The following is a 16175-nucleotide window of genomic DNA, read 5'->3' on the forward strand; positions in this document are numbered from 1 at the left end:
TAAAGATTCTTACCTCAGCTAAGAAAGCACAGTCATCGCAGTGCTATGAGATCAAGGAAACTAGTTTGAAAAATGACTGCTTTTTGTACAAGGAACACATCTCAGCAATTCCACTCTGGAATGATTACATCAGTATAAAAATTATGCCATATCCAACCACTCCCACAAAACCCCATGGCAGCTTCAAAGTCTCAAGTACTGTGAATTGATTTTCTACATTAAAAGCAGAATACTTTTGAAAAGCCTCCGACTGTGAGCAAACTTCAATGACCCTGCTTCATACAGGGTATTTCCAGGGACCAAGCAACCACACTACTTGTATTTCTGCTTAAACTTGGGTCTTGCCCAATGAAAGGCTTGGCTTACTTCCACTGCAGCTCTATTAGCATTGCCAGTGAAGAGAATTTATGCAGAGAGAGAAGGGACTGGTGTTCCTTCTACAATAGGGCTGATTGTCTCAGGCTGCCACATTCAGTTAAATGTTTACTTTTTTGTTTCACAACTCAACAGGAAGTGGAAGGTTAGAGAGGCCCCAGTGCAGGGCAAAGATTTTGTCATTCATCTATTCACCTCAAGCCAAGATTCCAGTGGGAGACTACTGGCTTCTCCCCCCCCCCTTCCTCCAGGACACAGACACCAGGTAATAAATCAACACTCCAACAATCCTTTTAGTCTACTTTCGTATCCTAAAAGAAATGTTAGAAGTCTAAGAGTATTCTATCAAGATTATATAAAGAGGAATTATGGTAACATTTCTTCATCAAGACTTGTTAATGGAGAAAAATGGATCTTTTGAAATTACTCTGAAAGACCGGCATTTTTAGTACGCTTGAAAACTACAGCTGTACCAAAGACAGAGACATAAACAAACAGAGTTTCCTACAACACAAATCCCCTCAAATCTCTTCTCTCTCCTTGAAATGGTGAGGACTACTCAAATTCAATCCTTCAGAAGCAGCATTTGTCAGCATGAAAGTAAAATTAGAACAATAACAACTGATTAATAGGAGTAAGATTCTTATGCTTGGGTTGTTATGAGTGGACAAGCTGTGAAGTATGAATTCACTTGGGGAGCCAAATTCTGTTGGCTGCCTACTCTGTTAAAAAGAACCAAAAATTTTCTTACTCTGTATGTATTCTCTCCCTCCATTCAACTAACAACATGAGGGAAAAAAAAATTACTGATTTAGCCAATGAAAACCTATCATAACAGTCATCAAAGTATTATTTTTAAAAGAGAAATACGCACAGATGGTCAAATAAACATCATGTAATTTTCAGCTAATTGAGAAGAGGCTCTGCGCTCAGTGGTAAAGGAAAATGTGGGACATTTAGACCTGGCATGAATGAGTCCTGCTCTGATGAAACTTTGACCACATCGCTTCTGATGACCTGAGCGGACGGACGGTTATTGGGACACAGCCTTGGAAGAGATGAGTCATGCCCCAGCAGCACCTGTTTCTCTCCACTGACTACCAAGGAAACTGAGACGACCAGCTCCAAAGTGGAAGTCTATATTTGGACAGGCAAATCCTTCCTCTTCCGTCTCTGAACTAAACAAAATGCGGTTCACATATCAATCAAAAACTACATGACTTGAAGAGACTGGGGTGCATCCACAGCCTTGGAAATTTCATCTTCTTCAAAGAGTACAACCTCCAGGACACAAAGCAACTTTCCTGTAAACACAGGGGAATCCCAAAATCGGAAAACCAAACTAACAAACAAAAAAACCCCAAACAACAAGAAAAACACTGTTAACTCAGCAAACATATATTGGCCTAGCCTTCCACCCTCTGAGCTGTTTACACATATAGGAAGTAGTATTTGTTCCCTAGCTGGTTTAAAGCATGGGAGCCGCATTCAAAGTGGAAAGCAACCTGTGCATTTTTCTGACATAGCAAACGTATCCCACTCCTAGTCTCATTAAAGATGCTGAAAAGTCTCTCACTGACCTAAGATGGCATCAGCATTAGGCACCTGACTGGAAAAGGGCAGATTTCTTGAAAACTGTCCAGCCTTCAAACAGCCGGACATGCAGCTCAGTCACATACTAAGAATCCCTGGACACAACTCAAAAATCTCCCTCAAAGCTGACTGCGACATTCCAGGGCCAGTTATTCTGACCATGAGTACTCTCCTCACCACTGGATTTGAACTCTGTAATTCACAGCAACCTATACAAGCAGACTCCTGAGTCCTCTAGGTTATGAGGCAAAGCTCAGGTCTTTTACAGATCTGACCTGATCAGTCAGACCAGGCTCCTTACTTCAGAATGGCTAAAAGTTTTCAAATAATCTTCAAGTTCCCATATGACTGTGGGTATATTTTGACAAGTCAGCAGGATTTGCATTTCCAAGTCAATATTAATAAGTGAACAATAAAAAACATTTTCCTGTATGAACTATATTTTATCCTATACTATCCTTTATAAACTGCATTTTAAGCCATCTTTGGAGACTGAAACACCACCACTGATATTTGCAAATGGGCAAGAGAATACAGAGCACTTTGACAATATTCATGTATTCAGTTTTAATCTCACCGAATTACTCACATTTTACAAAATGGGAAAATGAGAAGCAAAAGGGGTTATTACTTTACTGCATTTGCAATTCTCCTATTATGTAAAAAGGCACTGACCTCCTGTCACAAAAACAATGCACATGGATTTAGAATGTACATTTTGGACATACTGTCACCTAAGATCATGCACACCATGAAAAAATACATCTCATTTTTCTTCCAACTGACTCACAAAAAAACCCATGACACACACACACACACAAAAAAAATCCATCAGCCAGAGCTACTTGGGACATAGGAAATTTGCTAGATAACTTAAGTACTAGATGCAACTCAGTCTCTTTAGATGCTACTCAACCTCTTAGCTAAAAATCAGAAGGTCAAGCCTTCTGCTTTACATACTTCTGTGTACTCAGTTTTATTCGGCTGGCTGTACATATTCTAGCATAAATAATTTTTCAGGGCTGAATCATTACAGCTCAATGGCACCATGAAAATGGGAATGACTTCTGCTCTCACACAAACAAGCAAGTAAAAGTCATAGAGAAGAGTCGAAGTGACATAAATGGGCTGTGCCTCACTATGACACTGGCTCCTCATCTTTTGGACCTCCTCAGAAGGGAAATTTCAGAACATTTATCAGCAACAGAACAGATCAAGCATCAACTACATTTTATGAAGAGCCTATAAAGCACAGAGATCTCATGTTCATTTTGCGGTGCAGACCACATTAAAACAGAGCATTTAGTGTGGACATTTCTCCTTTCTTCCTTCTGTAAATATCAGCATAGCAGTTCAAGTGTGATCCAAAGCCTCATTTAACCTTGCAACCTTGGCTTTGCTGTGCTGAGAAGATTGCTGTTAAGATGTGAGAAACAGTACAAGCTAAAGCCATGCAAGGTAAGAAAAAGTAAAATCATGGTCAGATGTGAAATCATTGAGGCAGAAATAGCAGGTCAATGATTCAAGATAAGAAATACTAACATGAAAAGGATTTTAAAAAAAAAAAGAAAGAAAGAAAAAAAAGAAAGGAAGGCATCAGCATCAACATCAACCAATCAGCCTGTTTCAAGGAGCAGATGCCAACTATTTTCCTCCTGTTTGATGGCAGCCTGGCCATCAAGGATTCACTTGGTGCCTCAGGAGAGATGAGGTGTAAATCACTGCTTAGTCCAGTAGTTCATTAGTCCTGACTAACATTGCATTCATTAGCCAATAAATAAATAATTGCTTTATACTCTTAAACTGTGTATTTTCTCCTTGCAAAGTTTCTTTGCATTCAGTAAAAGAAGCCTGAACATCTACACAGACAACTACTCACTCATTTTGAAGTATATCAGGTAGCACTCACCTCAATGCTTTCACAAAATAGTTTTTTAAGGAATTATTTAATTCATTTTAGCTTTCATCAAAGTAATTTAGAAGCTTAAAATAACAGAAGGAGACAATACATGTGATCCACAAGCAGGGGCTGTATCTCTATGGAATGATTCGAAAACCTTTGTTTCAACAAACTCCGCAGAAGATTTGGAGTTTGACAAGTGAGATAGAGTTACAAATCCTCAGGTGATTTCTGCAGTTTGTTCCTCTTTCCACATCTCATTTCATGCTGCTCTTCAGGGTTCATTCTATAACATTGCAATTCTCTATCTGAAGTCCTCTCTAGGCTGCTACAGATTTCACTGACACCGGGGCCCTGTATTCAAGCAATTTGCCTGTCAAATGCCCTTCCATAGTCACCTTTCCATGTTTTATGCTACTTTCAATATGTGTCCTTCCTCAGATCCCAGAGTTTCTGCAAATGTTCATGCAAGCACTCTTCCTTCATTATGATTCACTAACATCCCATCACAGACTGAAGAAAGGTGTTGACATGAAAATGAGTGCCACACATATTCCTTTCCTGTCCTCCAGGTGATTCATAAGCAGCTATTTGCTTGTCTATGGAGCAGTCAAAGACCTAGGAAGTGACCTGTATTCCTGATTCTATCTAAATGGACTTTACAATCTTTCATTAATCAATAGGATTCCTATGATATCAAAACTATTTCTATGACTGCTTTGTAACACAGTCATCCTCTCAGCTTGTTATAGCTACAGAGACACTGTAAGGAGGAGAGAGGTGAGGCAAGGCTGGGGGTATAGAGGACAAATGCATACTCTGCTTCAGTGGCCATATTTAGTTTATTTCCAACAGCCTATTGCCATGTAACTGAATTCAAGTAAGAGATCGCTGATGTTATGACAGCAAGCAAAAAAATGACATTGTTACATTTAAGCCTAAACACTCAAAATTTTTCATTACAAAGATGCAAATTATCAACCAATTGGTAACAGCAAGGGAAGAATGTAGCAAAATATGTTAAAACATTACATTCACCTGTAAAGGTCTTCTAGGCACCTTATCAGCTTGGGTTTTTTTGTTTTTGTTTTTTTTCCTTCATCAGGAACTTATCTGACTACTAATAAAGGAATATTCAGGTGTTAAACTGCTTTCTGAATGCTAAGTACTGTCATAGATTGAACATCATCCAAACTGTACACAACTTACAGACATATGCTACAGTCATTTTCTACAATGCACATTCTAAGCAACCTAAAAGTAAATTGCACCTTTCCAAGAACTTGATTCCTCTTCAGTCTTAATGCCTGTTCTGTAAAGTAGGTGGTTCATGATAATATGTAGAAGGAATCTGGAACGAAAGGCTATTCCTCAGTCGTGGATATGGCGTATGCTGAGCAATTCATTTCATTATTCATGCATTCCCAGAAGAGGCCAGATGGACATGGGCATGACTATAAAACAGACTCTCTAGTAGTTTCCATATGGGGATTATTTCTTATTAGTAGGAAGCAGAAGCTTGATCCATGTGTCAGAAACCATCAAGGGGCCAATGTGGTCCTGTTTTGACCAAATCAGAGTAAAACTATTTATGAATGATTCACAAATGAATTTTCAGATCATAAAAAGAGGGTTATGAATCACAGAGCAAGAATGTAGTGCCCTAAATTCTGTTGTTTGTGGGATCTAGGCTCATCCTGCTGCTCTAATTCACATATGGCACTCATTAGAATATCTTCACTCACCTTTAGTAACCACAGTGTGAGGGCAGCAAACTGTGACGCACCTGATAAAACCTACTGTTTGATAATATCTGTTAGCCAAATTTGGTTACAGTTTTTGGCATGAACCACCAGAAAACGCCTGTTTTAAAAAATAGCTACAATTATAGCTACATATGAGAGAGTAATAATGATTCTGAAACGTAACTTCATACTCCCATAGGCGTGTTTGCTGCTGAAGGCAAAGCGAAGTGAAAGCAAGCCATGTGAGGAAGTACAAATTATGACATAAAAAATACCAACCATCTTGTCAATCAGCTCCACAGACATGAAACAGATTCTAGAAGAGCTGCCTCTTAGGATTTGTGGTTTGGATATATCCAATAGCCCAAAGCATTCGGTTCACAATGAATGAGCAGAAAAGAGTGTGCTAAAAGTACTTCAGACACACTGAGTCCTGCACACCACTGTGCGGTGCTACAGACCAAGACTGGCTTGGCATTCACTCCAAGATGAATCTGCAGTACTAACAGCCAAGACTAGACAGTCTATTAATTCACACTGTCCTAACACTTACTTGGACTCACATGATGCTTCATTCTACACCTCCCATCCCATGAACTCTGCTCTGACCCACACAAAAGTGTGAAGAACAGCCTCAGAAAATCTGCAGAATTCTAAAGGAAAAAACAACTGTAAGAATATGCCAGCAGTCCACAAAAAAAGCAAATTCTACCGCACCACTGCTCTTCCATGCACACTGGTCCAACAGACGGACCAGCTCTCCAACCCAGTTCACAGTCATGCCACAATAACGCTCTTGCATGACATTGGCACAAGAGTGAGGAAGGGGGCAGTACCTGTTTAGTTTATGGATTACAGCTCCTGTGTATCTAAATACAGCCTTGGATTAAAATTTTTAGGCTCTCCCTCTCCCCAGTAATAATGGCTATCTGTCCACTGCTTAAAATGAAACCCACCAATCTGAAAAACAAGTCTGCAGCTTCGCTGAGGTAGCAGAAACATGGAGCAGCAGAGGCTGATTTTCAATTATCCACATATAATTCAAATTCATTTCCTGATAAACTTGTCTCTTTAAAAAGTTTTTAAACACCATTTACCACTGTATTTTAAATTGACCACTGCAAATGCAAAAGGGAAAGTCCAGAAGAAGGCTCGTCTACCTTCAGGCATTTCCTGAACTAGTGACAAAAGCGTAACACAAAATTGCTAAGAAAATGCTTCAAGTTTAGGTTATCCTTTTCTTGCTTGTATGCAAGAAATATTTACATTCAAAACTGTGTCACTGTTTCTAGTTAAACTCAGAACTGCTGGAAGCGTGCCTCCAATTAGCCAAGTAAGGAAGCAAGCTCAGAGGACGAGCCAAACCAGAGCCAATCTCTTAATTTTTCCTCCCACTCTTCAGCAGGGTGGGTGCTTAACAGTCACTTGATCTACTGGTCCCACCCTTTGCTGAAAGGATATTACCAATACTCCTCTGTATTAGCCTCGTTATCACTTAACTGAGAGAAGAAAAAGTCACAGGTCCCTTTAAGGAGTAAGCAGAGGATTCAAGCATTCTCAGGTTAAAAACTGACATTGCAAATGATTGACTAGTTCACAGATTGCCCTGCCCCCGATTACCACAGCTTTGCAGCACCCTGATCATAATGACAGTTAACAGTGAATTCTCTCTCCCCACCCAAACATCTGGGCAGTAAAAGCAAAAACTGATACAAAAGACAAAACATTCAGAAAAACTTTTTCACAAGTGTTGATCTGTTTTTTCTTCTTGTCCTGTCTACAAATAGGCCCCTAAAGGGCCTTACTTTAAACATATGGAGCAAAATCTGCAACAGTCAGGCTAAGTCTCATTAGGTGCTTGCTCCAGCCACGATTTGACCATACCTTGAAGCAAGAGCTGGGCATGTTCTAGCAATCATTTTCCATCCCTGCTTCATTTCCACAGGCAGAAAAGCAATATGCAAGCTAGAAGATAGACAGAGCATACTCTGTTTTACGTACCTGACCTGGATGACTGGGGAAGCAGGATCTTGAAGTGTCTGCACTGTTCTCCTTCCCATGGTGTTTTGTGCTTGCATAATCTCACTGAAATCTCTACATCCTGAGTAATCAGCACTTTCTCTGTGTTCCCCATGATTCCTGACAACCTTGAACAAGAAAAAAAACAGAAAGCAAAGACTTATTATTCTCAACCATAAAGGTTGCTGCATGTGTATTCACACATCTCACCAAGGAAAAAAAAACACGTCAAACTCAGAAAACTTCCATTCATTTGAGAGAGGTTTTAATGACGACTTCAAGATATATTCTCACAGCTCACTGGCAATAACAGCACGCAGATCTTCTCTCTAGGAAGACATGGAGTCTTAATAGTTTCTCACTGTCTTTCCACGCAAGCAGGATTCATGTGTTTGTTTCTGCTAACTTCCTAATGTTCAATATTGTCTGCTGAGCCTTGAATATTCCTTAAAAAAAAAAAAAAAAAAAAAAAAAAAAAGTCATTTTGCTACAGGTCTTGCTGCTGGGAAGGTTTTCCTGTAATATAAGGAAACACTACTGTGTTCAAACCGTTCAGCAACAACCTATCAACTCTTTGGGTTCACTATGGAAATTAGAAGGCAAAGACTTTCTACAGGAGGATATTTTTTAGAAGGCCTGGATAGGGTGGGGCAGACAGCAGCAGGAGAATTTTGCTTGTGCTGAGTGAGTTCAGAGTGCAAGAGGCCTATAATGTAAATGAATCAGCAGTGCCTTCAGCTTCAGTTCTAACAGCATTTCTTTCCACATCAGGGAGAAAATTCTGTGTCTGACAACAAAATTGTGCAGAAAATGTAGCTTTCTAAAGCATCCTCTAAGCTGAGGAACAGCAAATCAACTAGTCCAGTGAATTAGACTTCCCCAGGTAACGTGCGTACAACAAAAAGCATTACGGGTATTGGAGCAAGAAAAGGAAATCAGTCTTCTAAAATGCCCCTAGTCTTCCAGTTCCTTAACAGTGTCTTAGTAGTATCAGTTCAGAATAAATCAGTTCCTCTAATCTATGCATAAATAGTTCTAAAATCAGATTCCTTCTGAATGAAGTTTACCTTGCCTGAATCTAAGTGATAGCACAGGACAGTAACACAAACCACAAGGTGTAATGAACGAAGCAAAAAAGAGAACGTCTTCCCTCCTGTAGAGTACAGCACATTTCACATTATGAAGCACACATTTGTAACTGAGAAGTAAAAATACGACCTAAATGCCCTCATGCCCTGCTTTTGTGCAGGCAATACAAGCTAAGCAGATACAGTTGGTCCAGTTACAGACACAGAGGCATCTGACTGAGAAGACAGTAGCAGAAATGCATTCAAGTGTATCACATCCACCTTCATTCTGCCATGCGGACTTTAGGACAGAATTATCCAAACGTGCATCATTTATTACGGTCTGAGCTGGCATAATAATTGCTAAGGTATGATTTGTGCTAGTACAAGAGACCTCTAGACTTAGCCCATATTATCAAACCTGTCTATACCATCTCTTCCCACAAAGGCCTAATGCCACCACCATTATTAGACCAGGTGATTGGTCCATGGTTACTGTATTTGCAAATCCTTATAGACTGCAGTTTCCTGCTGCAAGACATTGAGGGGTATCTGTAACTATACGACAAGAAGACACCAAAAGTGACATCACGGTGTGTGCTCAGAGCAATGTATCGATGACACATGAGCTAAGGTGGCCTACTGCAGGGCAGTTGCTGTGCAGGGGCAATGGATGGGAAGGATCACCTGATGCAGGTGTTTGAACTTCATGAAGGTTGCAGACAAAATTCTGCTGGCAAGTCTTAAACATAGATATGCTCATAATGAATGCCTGCAAAGTTTGAGAAATCAGAGCGACTTCAGTGGGACTAAGGTTTTACCAACAATGAAGCCTCCCAGCTCCTGACAGAAAAGACCAAAGCAGTTAAATCTGTTCCAGCTAATTACCGTATACCCTTTTAGAAAGAATATTATATTCTCCCACTGTAGAAGGTTCCAAAACATACTTGCTTCTTGTGAGGGGGAAACATGGCTTTATTGTAATCTACAGAAACATGCCAAGTAATTTAAGTAAGAATGAAGTAAAAACACCTTCCATTTCGAATAGTTATACGCTTAGATCAAACTCAGTTATGTTACTGGTGAGACTAAAAGTAAGGCAGCTTCTTTTTGCTTCATGATTGGGAATATTCCTCAGGATTTAGCACATTACGGCATTTGGGAGACATCCATATGTGCTTAGTCTTGAACCCTTTCAGAGCTGGTACCTTGCACCAGCAAACTCAAGTGCTGGTAGTACCATAAGGGGCAAGCTTAGAAAAAAGAAAAAAGAAAAAAGAAAAAAGAAAAAAGAAAAAAGAAAAAAGAAAAAAGAAAAAAGAAAAAAGAAAAAAGAAAAAAGAAAAAAGAAAAAAGAAAAAAGAAAAAAGAAAAAAGAAAAAAGAAAAAAGAAAAAAGAAAAAAGAAAAAAGAAAAAAGAAAAAAGAAAAAAGAAAAAAGAAGGAATCCCTTTAACAAGTTTTTTTTTAATTGTGTCTAGAACCTGCTGTCACCCACGTGGGGATGCAGGACTAGCTCATACACCCTGGGGCCTACATTCTACATACAGAATTCTGCCCATGGTAAAAAGCACTCTGCATTACAAACTATTTATGTCAAAGTCTTACTGAAAGTCTGTAAACATTCAGTGTCATTGTACTGGGAACTTGTATGATAGGTAACTAGAATATGCAAGAAAGTGAATATTTTTATAAGTGAAAAGATTTGAATGAGAAACACTAAATACTTAGTGTCATTCTCTTGCTGTTTCTCAGGCATGCCTTTCCATATGAGAATCCTATCTCTTTGCAAATATGTAATCAGGTAATTGTTTTCCTGGTGATGCAAGTGCTCATTACTACTACGGGCAATGTTCTGTTCCTGATGTTTGTGACAGACAGGCTCATGAAAGACTAAGTATCTAGGGAAAAATAAAGCATTAGAACCACCTTTAACTACTTGTTTTTGCTGGGTGATGCTATGTCTATAGCGCAGTCAGAAAAATTTCGATATTTACGGACAAATGCCCCTCAGAATGCCTATGTTGTACCTAAAGACTCTTCCAGGCTGTCCTTTTTCCTCTCCATTCAGCCTACAGCATGCTGCTTTACAGATACAGATAATGCTTCCTGCACATACAGTCATACAAAATGAGATTTCAGGAGGTAATGCCTCTCTTTATCCACAAAATAAATTCTCTCCTGTTTTAGGAAAGGCTTCTGGTGCCAAGTTCTTTATATGGTATAAAGTACTAATTACTTATGTGGACCATGTCTAGAGACAGCTGCAGGTGCCTTGCCACTAAGAACTCCAAACCATTTAAACACTAACAGCATCAATACTGCAGACAAAACCGAGGGCTCAATGGTATGAGGTCATTGCATTTAGCTTAATTCATAAGAAAGAAACCAGTCACAAGTGTAGTGACTTCTACCTTCTATCTCAGAAGGTAAAGTGGACTGCAATTAACGCAGAACCAGTCAAACAAAGGGATGCTGCCAGCCAGCTTAAGTAGCGATGGCTTAAATGATTAGTAAGGTCAGGTGCAATGTCATAATAGCAGCAGTGACAGGATTCTCCATAGGAAGTAAGTCTGTTGGAAGGTCCTATTGCCTTTATTTCCAGGGCCATTCATCCTTATTAATAGATTATGAACTTTCTGAGTAGAGACCTCTTTTGTTCTGTATTTGCATAGGCCCAACAAAGACCTGGTGAATTAGGCTTGAATGAACTGCTCAAAGACAAAACAGTAAATAATTACATAATTTGATTCTGAAAGGTTACAGACTTTTAAATCTTCCTGCTATAACTACCATCCCCCCCCTTCCCCCCAAGCTGGTTTTCTGTTTAAGACTCATTGCTTGCCTGCAGGTACTGCTGTGCTCTGTCTGCATCTGGGAAAGGAGATAAATATTATCAAGCAATAACTAGAATGGAGAGCAGACTGTACTGTCAGCTGAGCCAATGCAGGTATACCTTGTTATAGTTCCCTCACTTACCACTGTTTACTTGCTAAATAAACTGACCCAAAGAGTCAGTCATTGTAACAAAATGATGTCATGTGTAAAAAGTCTGAACTAGGAACCTCCAATATTCTTTGAACACTTGGGAATAACCCCTGCATTAGTCAGGGAGCAGTAAGTACAAGGTGCCACTGCCTTGGTGACTCATGAACAAAAAAGACTTGGCACCTCTTACAGCTCTGCGTAACCCTCCTTTTTATATTCTTCCGCTACAAGCCAACGTTTCCCAAACCAGGCACATACTATCAGCCTGTCTGTGATCCTGGCTACACCCCTACTAGTCAATGACTCATCCAAGTGCACCCCAAACAATGGGAGTTCCATGATCTGTGTTTCTTCTTGTTCACATGCATCTATCCATTAAACCGGATGTACTTCTGCACTGTATCTCTAACCAGCCAACCCTCATCTGAAGACAATTCAAGTGTTTAAGTTAACCAGCCTGGTCACACACAGCCAGTAAGTATTTTGTCTCAGAATTCATTCCCAATCCCCTGTTAAATCTACTGAATTACAAATACCACATTTCCAATCATGTAGCCTTCCGTGGCTTTGTCAGTGTTTCTGTTAAAAAACAGACCTCAAAACCTGCTATCTTGGGAGAGGCTTCTGAAAGCCTCTCCTTCAAGCAGGAGGCACAGCAGATTAAAGCCAGACCTACCCACAACATCTGGATATTGTGTAAAAGGCACACATCCACCAATTTGTCTCCTACAGGTCTTTACCCTGCAGGAATTGCCAACTGAACTTTTTTAAAGCTTCTAACTCACTTAAAATAAGAACTAAATGCAGCCTAGAGACATCTGCCAGAGTCTGTAGAAAAGCTGGGTCTCTAGAAATGCGGGATGTATGCTACAGTTAAAAGTAAATGAAATTCATAACTTTAAGAACCATACAGGGAAGGAGCTCCTATTATATATAATTACAGTCTAAAATGCACCCAGTCAAGGTTTAAATGAATGTCTCACTGATAAGGTTTAGAAAAGGGGGGTTCAGTTTGAGTTTCATTTTGTTTTGAATAAAGGAAGTCAGAACTGGATTGGGGGGGGGGGGGGAGAAAAAAAAACAGAAAGGAGTCGAGCACAAGATGGTCAACTTCTCCAAAACAGGCACAATGTACAGGGTACTGCTTGAGCCAGGCATGCTCTGTATATGCACCAAGTATTGGTCAAGCAGTAGACAAAATATTCCAGCTAGAATGATACATATTTTCTGCCAATGCAACATTCACCAGGTTATTATTTGTCTCAGTCACCAGATATAGTAGATCTCAATGAACACTCATAAAAATTTATAACTATAAAATGACAATTAACTCAGTAACACTTCCTCTCTAGACAAAACACAAAAACACAGGATTATTCTACCAGCCTTCCTGGTGCCGTACGTCCCTGCATGGATCACTAAGACAACAAAAAGATTGAAACTCTAGTGAGTTCACAACACTCCCAGCAGGCAAGCTTATGCAAGATAACTCCATGCAAGAAACTCTTATGAAAAAAGCAAAACAGAAAAGAGCATGTAGTGTATCATCAAGACAAGCAGAAGCCTTGGCTATGTGAGCTGCAGTTCAAACACCTGATTCTTTGCAAAATGAATGCTCTTGTTTCTTCCCAAATCCATTTTAGGTGCTGGCATTCCATAGGAATCTCCCATTACACTCTTGATACAGTAATGTACCTGGGCCCACTGCAGAGGGAATGTCCATCACCACCTCTGGGAACTACAGCTTAAATGAACAAGCAACAAATACGAATTAAAATTAAAACTCAGTCCCTCAGAGCAAGCAGTTTCTTATTTGCTAGCAAGCAACTTCATTTGCTAAATAAATTTTAAATGACCCTCACTACCTGCATGTGCTTTGTGGCTCTTTACAGAGGAGCAGTGACATCTGGCCAACTGTTACGTAGGTATATTGCAGTATCTTGTGAGTCACACATGAGTGAAGCTGCAGTTCCTGCACAGTGCTGATAACCGGTATTTGCTACAGGGATGTGGAAGCAGACTAACAAGGGAGAACAAAAAACAGCTGAGCAATGAATTCCCCCCGATCAGTACACACAGGGCTATATGCATCATTTCCCACTCCAGACAGCGAAGGGAGCCTCTGAGAACTCTAGGCCCTCCATCTCTGGAGGCTGATCATCTTCCATTTTTGCTTTGTATTTGTATGAATCGATTTATTTTCCTCTCTAGTAGCTTTGCGGACTTCAGCTTTTTTTTTTTTTTTTAATCCTTAAGGATGCAGTTAATTAGCCTGACAGTGCTTCAGCTTCATAAAAGCAAACAAAGTTTGACCTCAGGCCTTTGGGTTGTTCACCCTTGATAGACACGAGTGCATTTTAGAAGGGGTTGGAGCAGGCAGATATAGATAGTACACCTTGCCCTTCCAAATTTTGACAAAGCAACAGATGATGAGCTACCCTCACTGACCATTCCTCACAGAACTTTTTCATTACCTTAGTCTCTTTGGTCAATAAGAAACAGAACTGATTTGTCCCCAGAACCACTGGGAGCTAGGTAAGCATTCCAGATTTCCCTCTCAGCATTCCAAGCAGAGAAATCAGCCACAAAGGGTTCTTTCCTTTTCCTCTTAATTAAAAGTTTATACATGGCAATCACCATACATTTTTTGGTATCACCTGGTACAGCTACTGAAGAACCATCTGGGTTAAGCAAGCAGAGGTTGGAGCTATAGAAATTGCCTTACCAGTTCTAAGAAAGACTAACTATAAGAGAGGTTGTGAGGTGAGGATGACATTTCTGAACTTGACACATTTGCCACAGCAAAGGGAAGCCACAAAGAAAACTTAAGCTGCCTACAGTGACAACTCCAGAGGTTGTGGGCTGAGCCCAATACAAATAACTGCACTAACTTCCTATCAGCACTATGATGAAAAATGTCAGTCACTGCCTAAGTACAGAAGGAGGTAGTGTCTCCATTGCCATTAGCAATAAAGGAACAGATATACTGGACAAGAAAAAAAGGGTCCATCTAATTCTGTGCCTTGCTTAAAGGAGCTGGCAACATCAGCTTCCTTACAGAAGGATGAAAAAAAAAAAAGTCCTACAGATAACAGCTTTCCTCATAAAGAAAGAGCTAACTTGGCTATCAAGTTTCCTTCCTATCCAAAGTTCCTATCACTTTGAGCTAAGGAGGCAAACAATAGCCACTGCACTCAGTGTCGGAGTGATCCTCTTGGCTTCAAATACCTCTCTCTGCTATGGAACAATCACTGCCAGTAGACTCAGGGCACAGCTTCTTAAAGGTCCAGCTCCCACATCTTCATAATCTTTGTGCATGGCTGAGCCGTTAAGTTTTACAAGCGGGGAAAATTAATCCTCTGGAAAGAACAATCAGCAGGTGATGGGGAGAGAAGAGCTGGGGAGACAAGATCATATGTGGAAGTGCCAATACTTCAAGAATTCCATAATGTGGGTTCTAGAGAACAGCCTCTCTGAACTGCAGATAAGATGCAAGTGGGTGAGAACATGACTCAGTAAGTTGGCTTGTGTCCCCCATTCCACCCACGAGGACTTACCTGTCCTGAAAGAAATTTTTCTGGGAACTGCTGCCACCTAGATATAACGGCGCCTGGTGTTTTAAATAGAGCATTGAAAGATCTGAGCCAAATAAAAGTAAAAATTACTAGTCACAGGTAGCCTTCCTGGGGCTAGAGTCATCCTTTGGGAAGGACTGTGGGCAGGGAGCTCAACATAACTATCAACACAGAGCACTTGCAGGCTTTCCCTGCTGATAAAGCTGGCACTTCCCAGGAGCCAGTGAGGGTCCTCAAAAGCTTGTTAGTGCCTGGGACTCAGGCACTATTCCAAAACCATAGCAGCGTTGGAGAATGTGTGTGGCATGATCTTCCTTTTTCAGTTATATGCAGCTAAAACACAATTGCATTTTCACTGTTTCCACAGAAAAATAGCAGTGCAAGTGACACTTAGCCCTCAGCTTTTCTCTCATTCCTGTTTTCCAGTCTAGTTTCTTCAAAGACAGCAGCCAGATCTAACATATTTAAGAGGAGGGCTAGCCTCTTCTGAATCCTACCCAACCTGAAATACTGGCTTTGTTGGCCAGGGGCCCAGGTGAGGCTGTAACTGTGACACTGTATGCAGTACCTTTGCTTAACCTTTTCCCTCCCATGCTGCCAGAATGTATCTCTGATATTTTGACATCTTAGCAACAAAGAAGCCATATACAACTTTCCCTCCTCCCCCCCGTGGAACACACCTAATATTAATGCTTTGCAGCAACTGCAATCAGTACAATCCCTGCCAAACTCTGAATCAGATGCTAGGTTGCACCTTGCAAGCACTCAGGCTCCCCACCATCCCCAGGTCCAGAGGCTGCTGTGCCAAGTGCCTCCAGCTCCTTGGGGAGGGGCTCAGCAGCACCCTCACCTTTGGCCAAGTGCTTGCTGTGTTCCCCCCCCCTCCTGACTCAACTCAAGAAACAGTCAAGTGA

The 16175-nt window shown here is 40.5% G+C and overlaps 1 protein-coding gene across 10 annotated transcripts in view; it reads right to left on the minus strand.

Annotated features, from left to right (window-relative positions):
- The window catches only part of SLC45A1 (solute carrier family 45 member 1), a 76628-nt gene that overhangs the window by 44191 nt on the left and 16262 nt on the right, over positions 1–16175 (minus strand). For 4 of the 10 annotated variants that reach the window (XM_013957452.2, XM_013957448.2, XM_067311250.1 and 1 more), the window contains exon 1: positions 7615–7695. Coding sequence is in view for 4 of the 10 variants with exons in the window: in XM_067311244.1 (XP_067167345.1) it covers positions 7615–7760; positions 13552–13557 (152 nt within the window). In the remaining 6 variants the exon portion in view is untranslated. Of the gene's footprint in view, positions 1–7614; positions 7761–13551; positions 13584–16175 lie in introns of those variants that run through there. The other 6 variants (XM_067311246.1, XM_067311247.1, XM_067311245.1 and 3 more) reach the window with 3 other exon arrangements.

Source organism: Apteryx mantelli, chromosome 26 (assembly GCF_036417845.1).
Source record: "Apteryx mantelli isolate bAptMan1 chromosome 26, bAptMan1.hap1, whole genome shotgun sequence".
Classification (NCBI taxonomy): domain Eukaryota; kingdom Metazoa; phylum Chordata; class Aves; order Apterygiformes; family Apterygidae; genus Apteryx; species Apteryx mantelli.